A 17,470-nucleotide genomic window follows, 5' to 3' on the forward strand; every position below is an offset into this window, starting at 1 on the left:
TTAATAAGTGATTATCTTTTACTCTTGATTCAAACAATATATGTCTATGTTGTTCAAATCTTTTTAGAAATAGACAATTAAAACAAGATAACACTTATAATGATTGATAAAGAAAACATATATATTAAGATTAAATTGACTACATGTTCACAAAATAACTACATCTAATCCCAACAACAAAGGAATTTAGCTAGACATGATAAAAGTAAACTTACAAGAAAAAGGGATGAAGAACATCTCTTGATTTCTCAAGTATAATGATGAATCCACCTTCAAGAACTCTTAAAACTAATATTATTCGTATCTTTGTTAACTATTACAAAACTCTATCTCTATGAAAATGGCTTCTGAGCTCTATTTATAGACTTTCAGGACAGAGGAGTTCGCTAAGCGAAATGACGTTCGCTGAGCGAACTAGTTACTTAAGCAAGGGGTTTCTTGACACGTAGCAAAAGGCTTGACTCATCACTTTGTTCGCCGATGCTCGCTATCTCTCGCTAACAGACCCTTCCTCCCGGGTTGTGCTCGCCATCTCTCGCTATCTTTCGCTGAGCGAACGTTGAGTTTGCTGTCCTGTTCGCTGAATCTCGCTGAAGCTCGCCATGGACCCTTTGTCCACTGGTTTAGTTCGCTGTAGCTCGCTATGGCTTCGCTGAGCGAAGGCTTCAAAACCTGCTTTTCTAGCCATTCCTAACAAAAATGCCTTGGGATCAATTCCTTTTAGATTTAATGTTTATATTTACACCAAAAGGGGTTTTAATCAAGATTTCTTCATAAAAGTATTGGTAAGTGCTCATATTTATCAAACATTATAACTAAAATTGGGCACTTATCACAGATCCATTTGTCTTTTTCAAGAGACACAAAACATGATTCATCAGGGAGTTCATCTAAGTATATGATATAAACATTCTTCTTTCTTGATCCATTGAAAAGAATTTTGTCAGAAGATGAGTGTTTGATTTCACATGTATCAGGTTTAAATATAACCTTAAAACCATTGTCACATAATTGACTAATGCTTATTAAGTTATGTTTAAGACCTTCTACATAATGGACATTTTCAATTTTAGCAGAGTTTATCTTACCAATTGTACCTTTACCTTTGATAGTAGCTGTCTCATTATTACCAAAAGTAACTGATCCTCCTTCTTTCTTTTCAAAGGAAAGAAAGCTTTGTCTATCTCCAGTCATATGTCTGGAGCAGCCACTGTCCAAGTACCATGGCTTCTTCTTGACTGTGAGAAGACATTCCTGCATTTGTTTTTAGCATGCTTTTAGGTACCCATATCTTTCTGGGTCCTTGATGGTTAGTGTTATAATGACTCTTCTTATGTTGATAAGAAGAGTTTCTAGTCTGTTTTTTAAGAATGTTCTGAGATCGTTCTGAAAAGTATTTCCTATGATAATTTTGTTGTCTAGATTTTCTATAACAAAAAGGTTCAAGATGTCCTTCCTTATGACAGTAAGAGCATTTGTATATGGGTTTATTTGGAACAAAAAGTTTCTTGTATAATTTTTGATTGTTGTAATTTTCAAAACCTAGGCCTGTTTTGCTAGAACTGCATTTTTGGGATCCTAGAATATTTTCAAAGGTTTTAGTAGACTTTACAAATTTGTTTATGTCATTTTCAAGCTTTGAAATATTTTCCTTTAGTTTTCTATTTTCTATTTGTATGTTAGGGTTGATTTGTTCCTTCTGATTTTCTCTAAGTTCTTCTAATTTTCTATTATGAGCAATTTCCATGTTTTTGATTATTTCTTTTAATGTCTCATTTTCAGTTTTATATTCATCCTTCTCTTTGGAAATTTTGGTTACTTCTTCCTGAAGCTGATCATATTTTTTATTTAGAGTTAAGCTATCATAAAATAAGTTATCAAACAGATGTTCAGTTTTTTGACAAGAAGAACAAGTTTCAGCATTTACCTCGTGTGTTTCTGATCTTGTCATAAGGCATACATTTGCTTCTTGTTCCTCTTCTTCTTCTGGGAGTTCATCTAATTCATCCCAGGTTGCCATCATTGATTTCTTTGCAAAAGGTTTTTTGAGTTTTGGACAATCACTTTTGTAGTGTCCAAATTGATTGCATTCATAGCATTGAATTTTGCTCATGTCAACTTCTGATTTTGCACTACTTCTTTTATTTGGAAATGTTCTTCTCATTTGATTTCTTCTCATCATGAGTCTTTGAATTCTCCTTGAGAGTAGAGCAAATTCTTCTTCATTATCTTCATCAAGCAAGTCTTTGCTGAAAAGAATTTCTTTCTGCTGAAGACACTCTTTTGTTTGAGAGTCCAGAGCAATCATCTTTTTCTTTGGAGATTTATCCTCTTGAAGTATTGCTTCATGAGCTTTAAGAGAACCAATTAAGTCCTCCATTTTAACTTCAGAGAGAGTTTTTGACTCTGTGATGGCTGTTACTATATGCCTCCATTCTTTAGGTAGACATCTTAGTATCTTTCTTACTCTTTCATGTGTGGTGTATGTTTTTCCAAGAGAGTTGAGTTCATTTATGATGATAGTGAATCTTCCATACATCTGATCAATGGATTCATCTTCCTTCATCTCAAATAACTCAAACTTTCTTACACCAATATCAATTCTTGTTTCTTTGACACGACTGGTTCCTTCATGATGAGTTTTGAGAGTATCCCACATTTCTTTAGCATTTTTGCATTGCATGATCCTGTCATATTCTTCCCTGCACAAAGCACTTTTAATAAATAATTGAGCTTTAGTATTTAAAAGTACCCTGTCTGCTTCAGTGGTTGTCCATTCAGCTTGAGGCTTTGGAGTGGTAGAATCTTTTGCCAATGGTGTGTATTCTCCATTTTCAATCACTGACCACATGTAGTTATCTTGTGATCTTAGGAATAGCTCCATTTTATCTTTCCAGTAGTAGTAGTCATTTCCTTCAAATAGTGGTGGCCTAGTTGATGATCCACCTTCTGAAATAAACTTTGCAGGTTTTGACATACTTCCTTCCTGAATCTTTTCCTCTAAGCACTTGTTAGATGCTCAACCTTTAGAGGCAGAGCTCTGATGCCAATTGAAATAGCAAAGTTTTTCACAAGAAAGGGGGGGTTTGAATTGTGACCCTTTTAAAATTTAAACTCAAGTCACAAAATAAATAGTTAGTGATAAAATTATTTTTGTGCTCAGTGAGATCGTTCTAAGAATGATCTGTGCTGTGTAAAAACAGTTGCAGAAAATAAAAGTTTAAGGGAAAGAAGATAAACACAAAGAGTTATCCTGGTTCACCCCTAATCTTTGGGTTACGTCCAGTCCCCACCTCCTGTGAGTTTGTCCACTAGAATCACTTAAAAGTTACAGATCCAATACTTACAAATTCACCTTGATCTTGACCTAAGATCAACAACTTACCAAAGCTCCTAGAGCTTTGAAACTTTCCTAGTCAACTTGACCAATCAACACTCAATCAATAGTCACGTATTGACTTGAGCAATTACAATATAGATGATTTGTTTCTAAGCTTGATTTCAGACTCACTATAAAAGAGAAGCTTAGATGAAAGCACTCTAAAGAGATTGAAACTCAGATTATGATACAAAAGAGTGACTTAAAAAGGACTTTGAGCTAAAGAGATTGAATGGGATTTATATCACTTGAATTGCTTGAAAACTCTTGCTCTTTCCCTTGGACTTGATTGCCTTTTATAGATGCTTGCTTGAGATTGAAGCTTGGCCTTCAAGTATATCAGTTAGAGAGTAAAATAGAGCTGTTACTCAGTGCTCTATATGCAGCAGACAACTTCTGCATAATGTGCAGATTCTCTGTTCAGTCTTGGAACAGTCTTGATTTCCTTTAGGCTTTGATCCATAAGATCCAAATAAGTATGAGCTGTTGCCAAGTGTATATGAGTTGTTTCTTACATCCTTCCACTGTCATGTATCAGATATAGCCGTTTGGATGCTCAGAAAAGGACTCATGACAGTTGGAGATGGTTTTGAAAAACTGTGTGCAGGATCAGTCTTGCATCAGTCTTGAAACAGTCTTAACTGCACCAGCAAATAAGATGAACCTTCATCCTTCCTTTCTTGTGGTATGCAGCTGTATAATAGCTCTAAGGACTGATCAGTAGTAGCCTTAGCTTGAGAATAAAACCAGCTGGAATAGTACATGAGGATATAAGACAAAAATGTACTCTTATGACACCACATTGAAGAATGTTCCACTTGTGTACTTTTGCATAAGTACAATACAACTCCTAGTTTAAATCTGGTTGTTCCTTTGTGATTGGTCCATGATATTATATCAGATGTATTCATTGGTTGGCCAATACCACAATTGATCAAGCTCATGGTTTTCTTCATGATATGTGACTAGGAAAGCATATACTTAAATTCCATCACATGTTGTTGATCCCAAAAGAGATTATCTCCTGTAGTGATTTGGTCCATAAATCCATTGTAAAGTGATTATTTGTTTTGTTCTTAGTTGACTTGAAAAACCAGAAAGCACTTATTCCAAAACGTGCTTATTTGTCAAAACTGCAGTCTGTCTGCTAAGAATGTTCTTAGAATGGTCTTGAAACAGCTTTGCAGGATTTTTACTTTGCAAGTGGTTTGTTAGAATCTATTTAATCTTATGCCACTCAAAAGCACTTGTTAGATAACAAAATGATCAGAATCATTTAAAATATAATTAAAGATGTTTGTAATCTTTAAAACATCAAAAGTGGATTTTGCCTCAACAAAAATGTATTCCCATTTTCATGGGAACTTTTCTTTCCCACCCATTTCCTTGGGAATAAAATCATGGGAATAAGAGAAGTTATTGGAAATTATTTTATTCCAAGGAAACTTCATATCCAGGAATAATTTCATGTCAACCTTGTAACAAACATGAATATATTTATTCCAACCCATATATTCCCAGGAATATTATTCCTAACCTTGAAACAAACACCCCCTAAGTAAACAAAAAAAACCTTTCATTAATGCGAGTGACGGTGAATGAATAGGTGGTTTTGTAAAATTTGTTGCTCACGGTAATGCATATTTAGCAGAGTTATGTGAATAGTTGAAGAGTTTATTTATGTAAGAAGATTGAATTATAGCGTGTAGAGTTACATATAGACTTCATGGCGATTGTAAAAGCTATAACCTTTAGTGGTGGTAACGGAAGGTCTTTTGTTGACAAAATATGGCGTTTAATAGATTTAGATTGAGAGGTATTAGTCTACCAAACTTATCATGAAGAGAATCACTTTCCGGATACTTTAACTAATATGGGTGTAAAATGGATGATGTTTGCGTTTATTTTGATGTTTGTCCTAACATAATTTTGTTGGGCTTAGATCCTCTTTCGTAAGAAAAAAAACTCATTTATTTAATTTTTTTGTTGTAATTAATTAATTTTTTTAAATACAATAAAAAACCTATTCTATAAAAATAATGAGTTAATGAAAAATATTTTTTTTTTGGTTGATTGAAAAATAAAAATTTAAACATTGATGTAACAAAATTGAGTGAACAAAAATACATGTTCTTACATTTAAAATTGTCACGAACAAAGAGTTGTGTCTAGGATAAAATTAATGTTTAAAAATGAAATGAAAACATGCTTCTGATGATGACTCAGAAGAACCTTTCCACGCCGTTCCCAAAATACGACGACCTTCTCCGTCGCTATGTAGCTTCCAAACACAACAAATTCGGTTTATGTGCCTCAGCCATCACCTTTTGTCTCAAAAGTTGCATTTCCTTAGGCACCCTTGAATTTGGAAGAGTGGTTCACGTGGATTCCATCAAGCTAAATTTCAACTCTGATTGTTTTGTAGGTTCTTCTCTCATTAAGTTTTATTCACAATATGGAAAAATAAAAGATGCACATAAGGTGTTTGATGAAATTACTAACAAAGATATTGTTGCTTATACTTCCATGATCACTGCATATGCTCACTCTGGTGGTTCATTTGCTTATGGTGCTTTCAATATTGCTTGCACAATGCAGCAACAAGGGATGCTTCCGAATCGAGTTACGTTAGTGAGCTTGATGCATGCAGCGGCGAAATTGGGGGCGTTGCAAGAGGGTCGTGTGATTCATGGTTACGCTGTTAGGAGAGGAATTGGTTTGTGTGATGATGTTTTTGAGACAACCCTTTTGGATATGTATCATAAATGTGGTGGTGTAGGGTTAGCTGCTTCGGTTTTTGCCAAGATGGATGCTCGAAAAACAATAAATGTTGGTTCTTGGAACAGTTTGATGGCTGCTTATCTTCATAATGGACAGGCTTTAGAAGCTTTTGAACATTTTCGTCGAATGATGTGTAGAAATGTTTTGCCTGATTTGTTAACATTGGCCAATGCGCTTTTTTCTTGTGTCGAATTGAATTATTTACGTCGAGGGATGAGTATCCATGGGTACATGATCACGATGGGGGTAGAACTTGATTTGGTGGCTTCTACTGCTTTGGTTGATTTATACTGTAAACTTGATGTAACGAAAGCTAGGAAACTGTTTGAAAGACTGGGGAATAAGGATGCTGTTGTATATAATGTTATGATGACTGGTTATCTTGAAAATGAGTTTCTTGTGGAGACGGTGAATGTTTTTCGTGAAATGGTCAAGGTGAATGTTAGTCCAAATGTGGCTTTGTTTCTTAATTTGATTTCTGCAGTATCAAAATTGAGAGATATTAAATTAGCCAGGTCTATCCATGGTCATGTATTGAGGCATATGCACTTGTCGCATTTGGAAATTGCAAATCAAATTATTCACGCATATTCAAAATGTGGGTATGTCATGGATGCAAGGAAAGTCTTCAATAGGATGAGAACAAGGGACTTGGTTTCATGGACTTCGATGATAACAGGTTATGTTCATAATGGTCACATTGATGAAGCCATAAACTTGTTTCGTTTGCTGCAAAGAGAAAATCTAAATATCGACTCTGTTACTCTAATTGGTCTCCTTCAGGCATTATCCCAGCTTGGATGTCTAAGATTTGTTAAGGAAGTGCACTGTTTCAGTTACCGATTTTTCCATGGTAGAGAGTTGTCTGTAAATAATTCTCTTATTACTATATATGCTAAGTGCGGAAAATTGTGTATGGCTAGATACATATTTCAGCAAATGACAGAACGGTGTCTCACATCATGGAATGCAATGATAGGTGCATATGCGATGCATGGAAACTATACAGAGGTGTTAGAACTCTTTGATCATATGAAATTTGGAAAAATTACACCTGATGAAGTGACTTTCACTTCAATACTCACTGCCTGCAGCCACTCAGGATTGGTAGAAAAGGGTCTACAAATTTTTGGGATAATGATGAAGGAATATGCAATAGTTCCCAGTGAAGTTCATTATAGTTGTATAGTAGATTTATTAAGCCGAGCTGGTCGACTTAGAGAGGCATACAATCTGGTCAAAACCATGCCTTCAACACATAGTTCTGCTGCATTGTCTTCTTTGCTTTCTGCTTGCAGACTATATGGGGATACTGAGATTGGAGAGGCCATAGGGAAACATATATTAAAATTGGAACCATATAGTTCAGGTGCTCATGCTTTGGTATCAAATATACGTGCACAAGGGGGGAGATGGGATGAAGTAGCCCAAATAAGGTCCATGACAAAGAATACGAAATTGAGAAGTACTGCAGGATATAGTGCATGTTTAGATTGACAAGTTTTGGTGGAATCACGGTCAGCCACCGTGGTTTTAACAAACACTACACTTTGGAGCTTAAACAAAATGACGGTGCCATCCAAACGTGGCACGTAGTCAGATACAGGTAGTCAGCTAGACAAACTTATTATGTGCAATTCATTTTGTCAGATCATCCAAAAAAATTGTTCTTGCAATGTCCATATTTTCATAGAAGAATTTTGATATATGGCAAATGACATCAGTGGGTGGTAGTGATAATGGTATCAAAGTGAGTACAAGGAGGATTTGAATATGTAGAAAATGGAGTATGGTTTTCGACAGACTTCTTCAAGGTTCACTTTCACCCCAAGAGTATTTAAGTGGAGGGCAAAACGGGCATAAAGAAGGTCAATAACTTTGATAGCAGAACCCACTTGGGGTTGGTCTAGTGGTGTTGGCTTGGGTCCTTGGAGTATGCTCCTCTCAAGGTCTCAGGTTCGATTCTCCCTGGTGCCAATTTCGGTGGGCTAAGTCCATACAGAGCAAAAAAACTCTGGCTTTAAATGGGGCCCCCACAAGTGGGCGGTGGGATTGGTCCCCTTGGATTAGTCGGTCCTAAGGCCGGATACCAAGTTTTCAAAAAAAAAAAAAAACTTTGATAGCAGAGTTGGATAAGATACATTCTTTCCCCTGACGATTTTGACAAAATACAGGTGCATACTATTTCTTTTTTATAGTTGTTGGTTGATGAAAATTTATTGGCACATTCTATTGATTGAAGCTTTTTATATTCTATATCCTAGTGTTGGGCTATACGTGTATCTTTTATCTTCAGCTATTAGTTTTTCAATAAAACAATGAGTTGAATCTGTTAAGTTGGTTGTACATACTAGTCCAGATCTCGAAGAATCAACATTGCAGCATTGCCAGGATTCACTTTATATGGTTTAAACTAGTGGAGTTCTAACACATAATGAACAAAATCACTTATTTCAATTGTTATTAGACTTGTTCTGCTATGCAAGTAACCAAAAAGCAAGAAAATTGGTGTTACTATCCATTTGTTTATTCATTTTAAATTTGGAACATCTATTAAATTTTCAGCTAGCATTCACATGTGATTTGCATCTCAAGTTATTTGAATGTTAAATGCAACATTTGCAGATCTTTGGAGTTAAGGAGAAAATGAAAAGTAGATTAAATATACATTTCTCCTTGAGGGATTAAAGGATATCTTGACACAATTAAGCTCTATTCATGATTTCCCCTTTCTGGTTTTATTTATATTAATTCAAAGATTTTTTCTTAACAAACTCAATATTCGAGAAACTATGGAGATTTATAGATTTCCAAATATCACGTGTAAACTATTGGACAGTTTTCATCAAAGGCATATCTATATAAGTCGATGCATCTACTCTTGTTGTTCAGCTTTATGAACTTTTGATGAGTTGTTGAGATTGATTGAGTTTTGAATATGATAATTTAAATATTGGAAAGTTGTTTCAATCTGGTTTTCTGACTTTAACTTTGCCACAGGTAGGTAATGATCCAAGAATTAGTTTGCTCATACGATACGCACTTCATGTGAAAGCATTCTTGGCTGAAGTGTGGTAAAAACTAGCCCAACCTTACCTTTTTCTAAGTTTAACTTTGCTAAATAGAAAATGGCAATGACAAGATTGAATTCTTGTTAAAAGAGAGTAAGAAACTTTTATACCATGTCAAGTAATAAAGATTTGTTTAGATTGCTATATGTTAATTAATCTGATTTCTTACACTTTTTTTCATGTTCATTTCAGACCCTGGTAATTATTCAAATTTTCTTAATATGTTGTTTATGGCGATGCTATAATACCTTCAATGTGGCAGAAAGACCCTAAAAGGCTAAAACATACTGAAAGTTATGTATAAAAGAGATTTTAGCAGCAGTTAGCATGTTAGGTCAGCATGAAAATTGTGTTATTCAGGCAATTACTGTGGAAGTGGAAATATGTAAAGTTCTCATGCATTGTAGGGTTTGAATCATATTCTTCTCACATGTCTAATATTTGTTCAGCTGCCAAATTTACACTGATATGTAGGTCTTAATTCTCTTGAGCTCAATTATGTTCTAATATTATTATTGACTATGCATCTGCTTTAAGCTCCATGAGAAAAGTTCTGCCATAAGATACCCAGAACGGACGATGAATGATGTTCATTTTATTCGGTTGCAAATTTTCCGTTAGGGTTACAGGACTAAATAATCTGAACAAAGTGACTCGGAGGCAATCAACTACAATTATTTTTAAGGTTAACTGAACAAAGTGACTCAGATCCATTTAAGATGTCAAATTCATAAATGGATCTCAGTTACTTCGAGGGATTAATATCTGCAATTGTGCATAGTGAATACAGTGATTTATTCAAAAAAAGATAGGTAAAATAAATTTTGTAAAGGGAGTAACTACTGTCATTCTGTATCTATTGCCAGTTAATCATTCTTGTTCAATTTAATTTTTATTTATTTTCTAAATTATTAATTTCATTGAATCCAGAACACTAAGGATTGGAAAAGAAGAAAGTAAACCAGAAGGGAAATAAACACATCAGTAATGGATCATTACTAGTTAATATAAAATTCAACAGCTTTTCTTTTTCTTTATGTCTTTATATATATGGGATAAAGATTTGAGAAAGGTCTTAGTTGTTATCTTCTTATCATATAAAAAAGGTAGAGAGAGATTACCAAAGAATAATAATTCACACAATGATGAGCCCAACCCTGTTAAAATTAATGAAGAAAATACACCCAATTTCCTAAGCTTAATCATCATCATCACACCATTCTCATCATAAATGAAAAAGAATATATAAACATGAAGGTATATAGTTCATAGGGTCCTTTGTCCATGCTGGTCACTCAGACAGTTCAAAATCTAAAACTCTTTAACTTTAGAAAAGCAAAAAAAGCACATGGAAAGCCGTTTCTGGTTGAATATGTAGTCCCAAAAGCTAAACAAGATGCATTATAGGAAAAATAATGATAATAAGGTTTTAACATACAACCCTCCTAATTTCCTCTTTTGTAACCATCATACATGCCATAATTTAAGGATAAATGTAGCACTGCACTGCCACATCAGATTAAAGGTGTGTTTGGTGTCTGAAACATGTTGATATCGGACATCGATACGACAACGACAAATACAGTAGTTACTAGTTATATTTAATTTCTTTCAATTTTCAAAATGTTATCGGTGTCGGAGTGTCAGTGTCGTGTCTGATGTCCGTATTTCTTCTATTTTAAAAGAATTTTAATATGGTGAGACCTGTGATGAGCTACTTAACAATTATAGACTAACCGAAAGTGACCATTATTTGGTCACATCATCCTCTTAGATTATTAAATAAACATTCATGGCCAAGGTTATTGAGCACTGCATTCATATATTATAAATGTTCAATTACTTTTAGGATATGTTTTTTAAGGAGACATATGACCCAAAATGAGGCTTATGTACTAAGCAAACACCATGTTATTGGCTGTTCAAATCAAGTATAAACACTCTGGCAATGTCACAGAAATTAAGCTGCCCTCAAATGCTTAAATCTAGGTGCATGTTAATATCATCATCAATAATCATGGTATGGTAATGGTATAGCTTTCTTGTTCTTGTAGATTTTGAATTTTTAGTCTTTTCCTTTTCATATATTAGAAGCAAATTAATTGTGTGTGAATTGTGTCAGTGTTGTCAAATAGCTGTCATAGTGGTGCTATAGCGATATAGCGTAGCATAATTTGAACAAATCAATTTTGTAGGAATTGTGTCGATGCATTGGCTGTAGCGACGCTATAGCACTATGTGAATTTGAACAAACTGCTATTTTCCGCGATTTGTGCTTGACAACACTGAATTGTGTCATAGTTTCTTAACATTGTTTATATTGCAGGATTTGGTAATTTGAGTATGGGCAAAGAAATGGGAAATAACAACACTTCTGCTATCAAAGGTACATGTTCTGTTTTATATTTTGAAGATGAAAGGTACATACTATGAAATACGGCACTCCTTGGATTAGGTGTGTCCTGGTGTCAGACACATGTCGGTGTCCAACACTGACATGACATCATGATTACATTGAATTATATCATTTTCTCAAATTATTATTGGTGTCGACGTGTCAGTGTGGTGTCCGGTGTCTGTGCTTCATAGTGTTCTTCTAGTATATAAACGATGAGGAAATTTTTTTTGAAATAGATTTGTATTTTGCCTTTTATTTTTTTAAAATTTATTTCTCATTTTTGTAGAGGAAGATAACATAAGTGAAGCTGATAAAAAGAATCTCCTAGAAGATACTAGTGAACATGCAAATGAAATATCACAAAAAGAAAATCAGAATCTAACAACATCTTTATCCAAAGATGTTGTGGAAAATGGTTCAAACATTTATAGTGATACAACAATTGAACTTGGAAAAGATGGTCATGATGCAGATGATAATGTAGAAGAGAAAATTCAAACTATTTCAATAGCTGAATCCAATGATGCTGATGAGAAAGCAAGCATGATTGAAAGTGATTATTCATTGGAAGAAGATACTCATGCAAGTGAAATAAATATGGAAAATCAAATGCATCAAAAATCTGAAGAGGAAGTTTTTAAGGAGAAAAGTATAGGACTAGCTTCTGAACATGCAACAATGGAACTTGGAAACGTTTCGGTGCAAGAAGAACGTTGCGGAGACGATGTGAAAGATGAAAGTCAAATGATTCCAATAGCTGAGGCCAAAGATGTTGAAGAGAAAGAAGCTACGAGACTCGTTTCACATGATATAGAAAGCAAGAATGAAAATAATTCATTGGAAGAAGGAGATACTCATGAAAGTGAGATAAATATGGAAAATCAAATGCATCCAATTGATGAAGATGTTGAGGAGAAAGCTACAACTGAAGTTGGAAAAGTTTCGATGCAAGAAGAATGTTGCGGAGATGATGTGAACGAGAAAACACAAATGATTTTAATAGATGAGGCTAAAGATGTTGAAGAGAAAGGTATAAAACTTGTTTCACACAATGTAGAAAGAAAGGTTGAAAATGATTCATTGGAAGGAGATGCTAATGAAAGTGACATAAATATGGAAAATCAAATGCATCCAAAGCCTGAAGAGGAAGGTGTTGAGGAGAAAGCTACAACTGAACTTGGAAAAGTTTCGATGCAAGAAGAATGTCGCGGTGATGAGGTCAAAGATGTTGAAGAGAAAGCTACAGGACTCACTTCACACAATATATCAAGCAAGCTTGAAAATGATACATTGGAAGGCGATGCTAATGTAAGCGACATAAGTATGGAAAATCAAATGCATCGAAAGTCTGAAGATGGTAAGGAGAAAGCTACAACTGAACGTGGAAAAGTTTCGATGCAAGAAGAAGGTCGCAGTGATGATGTGAAAGAGAAAATTCAAATGATTCCAACAGATGAGGCCAAACATGTTGAAGAGAAAGTTACAGGACTCATTTCATACAATGTAGAAAGCAAGCCTGAAAATGATACATTGGAAGGAGATAATCATGAAAGTGATATAAATATGGAGAATCAAATGCATCCAATTGATGAAACTGAAGGTGTTGAGGAGAAAGCTATAGTAATGGTTTCTGACCATACAAGAAGTTCACTTCAAAATGACTTATTGAAAGACAAAGATGATCTTGAAATAGCTGCAGGGCTGAGTTATGACGGCGAAACAAGTGAACTTGAAGATGAAGATAAAAAAGATGGAAACACGATAATTCCTTTTATGAATGGCATAGATTTTCAAGGAAAAACTACCATCTTGGCTTCTGATGATCCTTTGTTTCTAAGGAATTCTTTTGGTGGTGAAGGTTTGTAATTTTTCTATTTTTTCCTTTTTCGTTATTGTTTTAAGGTTATTTACACATACCAAGGAAACCTATAAGTTTTGTTACTTTTATAGAATCTGTTGGAAATTCCGCCTTCATTGCGGTCCTCCCCCATCCGCCTAATTGCGGCATTCGAGTTGCCTTCATTGCAACCTCCAACACCTTCATTGTGTTGGGTGTGAAGGGGTGGATTTAGTTCCACATTCCTAAGAGATATGGCGTGTGTAGTGTTTATAAGCAAATGGCAGTCCTCACCTTACAGGCCGGTCTTGTGAGGATGAGTTAGGCCCAATATAAAATCTGACAGAATTGTTTATTTTTTCTTTCTATAATACCATTAACTATTTATTATCTCATTCCGCCTATTAGATATTTAAGGGTATTATAAAACAATAGTCAATATTGCATTGAACTCTGAAAACAACAAATAAAAAAGGAACAAATAACTAACATTAACTTAGAAACACAATCTAAAATTTATTTGTGATTATGTTCTATAGGGGAAGAAATGGTTCAAGTCATACAACCTGAAAAGTCTCCATATTCTGAATCAGTTGAAGGTGAAAACTGTGAGAGCTTGCCAAGTTCTTCATTTGAAAGCAATGAAGAATATGAGAAGCAAGAAGACTCGTGCTTAAGAAGAAATCCATCTGTGACATATAATCATAACCTTAATGATGAGTCTTCAATCAAACAAGGTTAGGACACTATCTTGCAATATGTTCAATTATCTATATATTTCGTATTTACTTGGTCAGAATTTAATATGTGGTTAATTATGTTCGGTAGATAGTTAATGAATATAACAAGGTTTCGCAACATCCACCGAACGTAATTGACCACGATTTTAAACGTTATTCACCACAATTTTCAGGTGTTGAATCATTAAGGTTAGGACTTAGGACACTTTATCTATAAATTATTTCAATAGTCTTATCCATAATTAGTTGAAATTGAAAGATTCCAGATTACATTGAATTGTTGAAACATGTGAAAACTTAACCTCTCTTCATTGTCTTGGTTTTAATTCTATCAGATGAAGGCGAAACATCGGTTTTAACATTGAATGCTGCAAATGCATCAAATGATTCTGAACTTCAAGAATTACTTCAAGGCAATGAATCACTTCTGAAAGATACTTTACCAAATGCAGATTCTCATTTTCAACAGATTAAGCATGATGGTTCTGAAAAAGATATGGAATATCAAGAAAAGTTGTTATGTGAAAACAAGTCAGATGAAAGAGATGAAAATGAGTTTGTGAATAATACGATAGATACTTCAGAAAACAATAATATTGAGGATTCCATAAACTCTAACCATGAAGAAAATTGCAAGGTACTTAATGAAGAAAACAAATTTAGCAGAAGTGGATCAACAAATGAGAATCCGCGGGATTGTAAGCAAGATCAATGCATAGTGGAACTTAAAGAGTCTAATGGAGACTGCAATGGAGAAACACATACAATACTTGATTCAAGTATATTTGGTATTGCAAACAATGATCAAATTGAAGAAGATAATGTCACCGAGAACGGATTTCTATTTGATGCTTATGTCAGTAACTCCATCAAGGTTTCAGATGAAAATGCTTCTCCAGAAGAAGAAAAGTCTGTGGTTCCCGAAGTTGAAGAGTCAACTGTTGTTGCAGAGACAAACATGTTAGAGCAATGCAGTTCTGATATGATAACTATAAATCAGGAAGAAACTTTTTCTTTGCAGAATTCTTCTTCTTTGTTGCATATCTATAGCTACAATCATGGAAATGTAGAGCAGACCGAAAGTTTTACTGTCGCAAGCATGCCTAAATCAGGTAGGAAGCAAGCAAATAGCATATACTTTTGTGCCACAGTTGACTTGACAAGCTTCGTCCGGTTTATTTCTACCGACATTTTCAATTTTTACTTTTTATGTGGGTTGGGTGGTGTTGGGAGTCTTGGGGAGCGCCGGGAGCAACAACGAGCTAAGTTACCTAGGACCACTAAGAGACGAGGCACTACATCTCTACACAAAATTTTAAGGATTTCGAATGTGGTGTTCCATTCTCTTGGTGGTCCTGAAACATTAGCCTGTTCTTGCTCCCAACACTCCGCTGAACTCTCCAATAGGTGAAATGATATTTTGTTTCAGAAAATGTACATTTTCTGAAACACCGAAAAATATATTTTGAAAGTTATAAAAAATGTTCGATCTATTTTTAAAATGTATTTTCAAAAGCTTTCATAATACCAGGAAAAATTACTTTTTGAAAAGCTTGATTCTTCAAAATTAACAGTTCAATCTCTGGATTTAGTAGATGAAGAAGCAATTGAGAAAGAAAGGGAAGAATATTCACAACATGCAGAAGCAACTTCACTGATAGTGGAAGAGCTAACAACTTCCATTGAATTAAGTTCAAACAGTTCTTTATTTGCAAATGGTGGTTATGAAACAAGGGACAGTGTAACAAGGCTAAGCACTGAATCAAACCCTGATGATAAAAACATCACTTGTCACATGCAAAAATCACCAAGCTTCAACCTCAACCTCCGAATCGAAGCAAAGCAAGAAGAATCGGATCAAATTCCATTGCTTCGTGAGTCTGCAAATGATAGCTTGTCAAACAAGGCAAGTCTAAATCTCAGCAACTCAATGCCTCATGATGAATATGATCACATTGAAGAGAAAATAGTTACTATGGAAAGAAGTTATTCTGAGGTATCGAAATCTTCATTCATTGGTTTTTTAAAAGAAGAAGAAGAAGCTCGTCTTTTAGTCATGGAACAGACACAAGATAACAATGTTGGCTCAAAGGTGGAAGTTAAGGTAGTGTCTTCTTCTACTTCACCGAAAGGAAAAGATAGGCGCAATTTTCGATCTTTTTTCTTCACAAACTGCATGTGTTGTGCAACTGTGCCAAATTAAAACCTTTAGAATTACACTTTTCTGTGTTGCGAGTTTCTTTCTGATTTATATTTCTTGAAGTGAAGTTTTGACGTGGAGAGAATATTGCTTGATTGGTATTTGTTCCGGCTTTAAGTCAGCTACGGTACTGTTTTTCTGAGGTATTGTCCGTTTTTTGTGTTATCTGAGCTGTCACGGTTTTGTGGATCGAGAAGAGTGAGTGTTTATATATTGGTAGTTTCAATTTTCAAACATTGTGAGATATTTTTATGAACAATATCATATGTGCCAATGATTGTAAGTTGTAACATTTGTTAATTTGTTTGTTTTACAATGATTTTGGTGAGTTATACCCATAAAACCTTATCATAATTATTTCTTATGTTGTTTTAATCAAACACTATAAGAAAAAAACCTAACAAAATCTCCAAATTTGAGGATTTATTATCATAAGAGAATTCATAATAGAGGTCTTTCTCCTAATCGGAACTTGTCAAATTGTCATTCTCAATGTGGTGTTATAAAAATTGGTGCTTATAGAGATTAATGCTTTTATAAGAAATGAACTTAACTATGTGCAAAGTGTGCTATTGGCATTGCACATAGCCACAAAATTTTGAGGGCCCAAATTTCTTAAAAAACATTAAATGTTTGATGTTTTCTCTTTAGGCCTCTCATGTATTTTTTATACTCTAAATATTCCAATTTTGTCCTTGCTAAAAACTTTGGTTCGCAGAAATCGAAGTTTTTTCTAGTTCAAATTCAGGAAAAATTCGGTTAACAGAAACCGAATTTTTTTTTTCAAGGCAAAAAAAATTCGGTTCATAACAACCGAAGTTTTTATTGAAGGGCAAAAAAGTAAATTTCAGGGGAGAAAAAGAACCATGGCCCATGGAGACCTAAAGAGAAAACATCTAAATGTTTAAGGGCTCAAATTTTAATCAATTTAAAATTATGAACTTAACTATATCAATAAATCTCAAATTTTGAGAGGATAAAAAAAGTTTTTAAGGGTCGAAATTCCTACATAAACCAATTTTAAGGCATAAATTTCTGAATATACCAATTCTTGCGTCCAAAAT

The 17,470-nt window shown here is 34.3% G+C and overlaps 3 protein-coding genes across 7 annotated transcripts; 2 read left to right on the forward strand and 1 right to left on the reverse strand.

Annotated features, from left to right (window-relative positions):
- Positions 1–1,180: 1,180 nt before the first annotated feature.
- On the reverse strand, positions 1,181–2,659 carry LOC123892282. The gene has a single exon (XM_045942085.1). The coding sequence runs from the start codon at positions 2,657–2,659 to the stop codon at positions 1,181–1,183; it is 1,479 nt and encodes a 492-aa protein (XP_045798041.1).
- A 2,835-nt stretch (positions 2,660–5,494) lies between these two features.
- Positions 5,495–10,584, forward strand: LOC123903024 (pentatricopeptide repeat-containing protein At4g21300-like). Of its 3 annotated transcripts, none has more exons than XM_045952879.1 (3): positions 5,495–8,334; positions 9,161–9,324; positions 9,424–10,057. In XM_045952879.1, exon 1 carries the CDS (start codon positions 5,585–5,587, stop codon positions 7,655–7,657), a length of 2,073 nt encoding a protein of 690 aa, XP_045808835.1. In that variant the 5' UTR covers positions 5,495–5,584; the 3' UTR covers positions 7,658–8,334; positions 9,161–9,324; positions 9,424–10,057. The 3 variants fall into 3 exon arrangements, with proteins under 3 accessions (XP_045808835.1, XP_045808836.1, XP_045808834.1); XM_045952880.1 differs by having other exon boundaries at positions 5,501–8,334; positions 9,161–9,234; XM_045952878.1 differs by having other exon boundaries at positions 5,501–8,334; positions 9,161–10,584.
- A 279-nt stretch (positions 10,585–10,863) lies between these two features.
- On the forward strand, positions 10,864–16,749 carry LOC123896812 (dentin sialophosphoprotein-like). Of its 3 annotated transcripts, none has more exons than XM_045947198.1 (6): positions 10,864–11,251; positions 11,558–11,617; positions 11,916–13,487; positions 14,006–14,203; positions 14,542–15,318; positions 15,781–16,749. In XM_045947198.1, exons 2-6 carry the CDS (start codon positions 11,575–11,577, stop codon positions 16,407–16,409), a joined length of 3,219 nt encoding a protein of 1,072 aa, XP_045803154.1. In that variant the 5' UTR covers positions 10,864–11,251; positions 11,558–11,574; the 3' UTR covers positions 16,410–16,749. The 3 variants fall into 3 exon arrangements, with proteins under 3 accessions (XP_045803154.1, XP_045803161.1, XP_045803169.1); XM_045947205.1 differs by having other exon boundaries at positions 15,799–16,749; XM_045947213.1 differs by having other exon boundaries at positions 10,866–11,251; positions 15,802–16,749.
- The last annotated feature ends 721 nt before the right edge of the window (positions 16,750–17,470 follow it).

The sequence above is a fragment of the Trifolium pratense genome, linkage group LG1, assembly GCF_020283565.1.
Source record: "Trifolium pratense cultivar HEN17-A07 linkage group LG1, ARS_RC_1.1, whole genome shotgun sequence".
In the NCBI taxonomy this organism is placed as follows: Eukaryota; Viridiplantae; Streptophyta; class Magnoliopsida; order Fabales; family Fabaceae; genus Trifolium; species Trifolium pratense.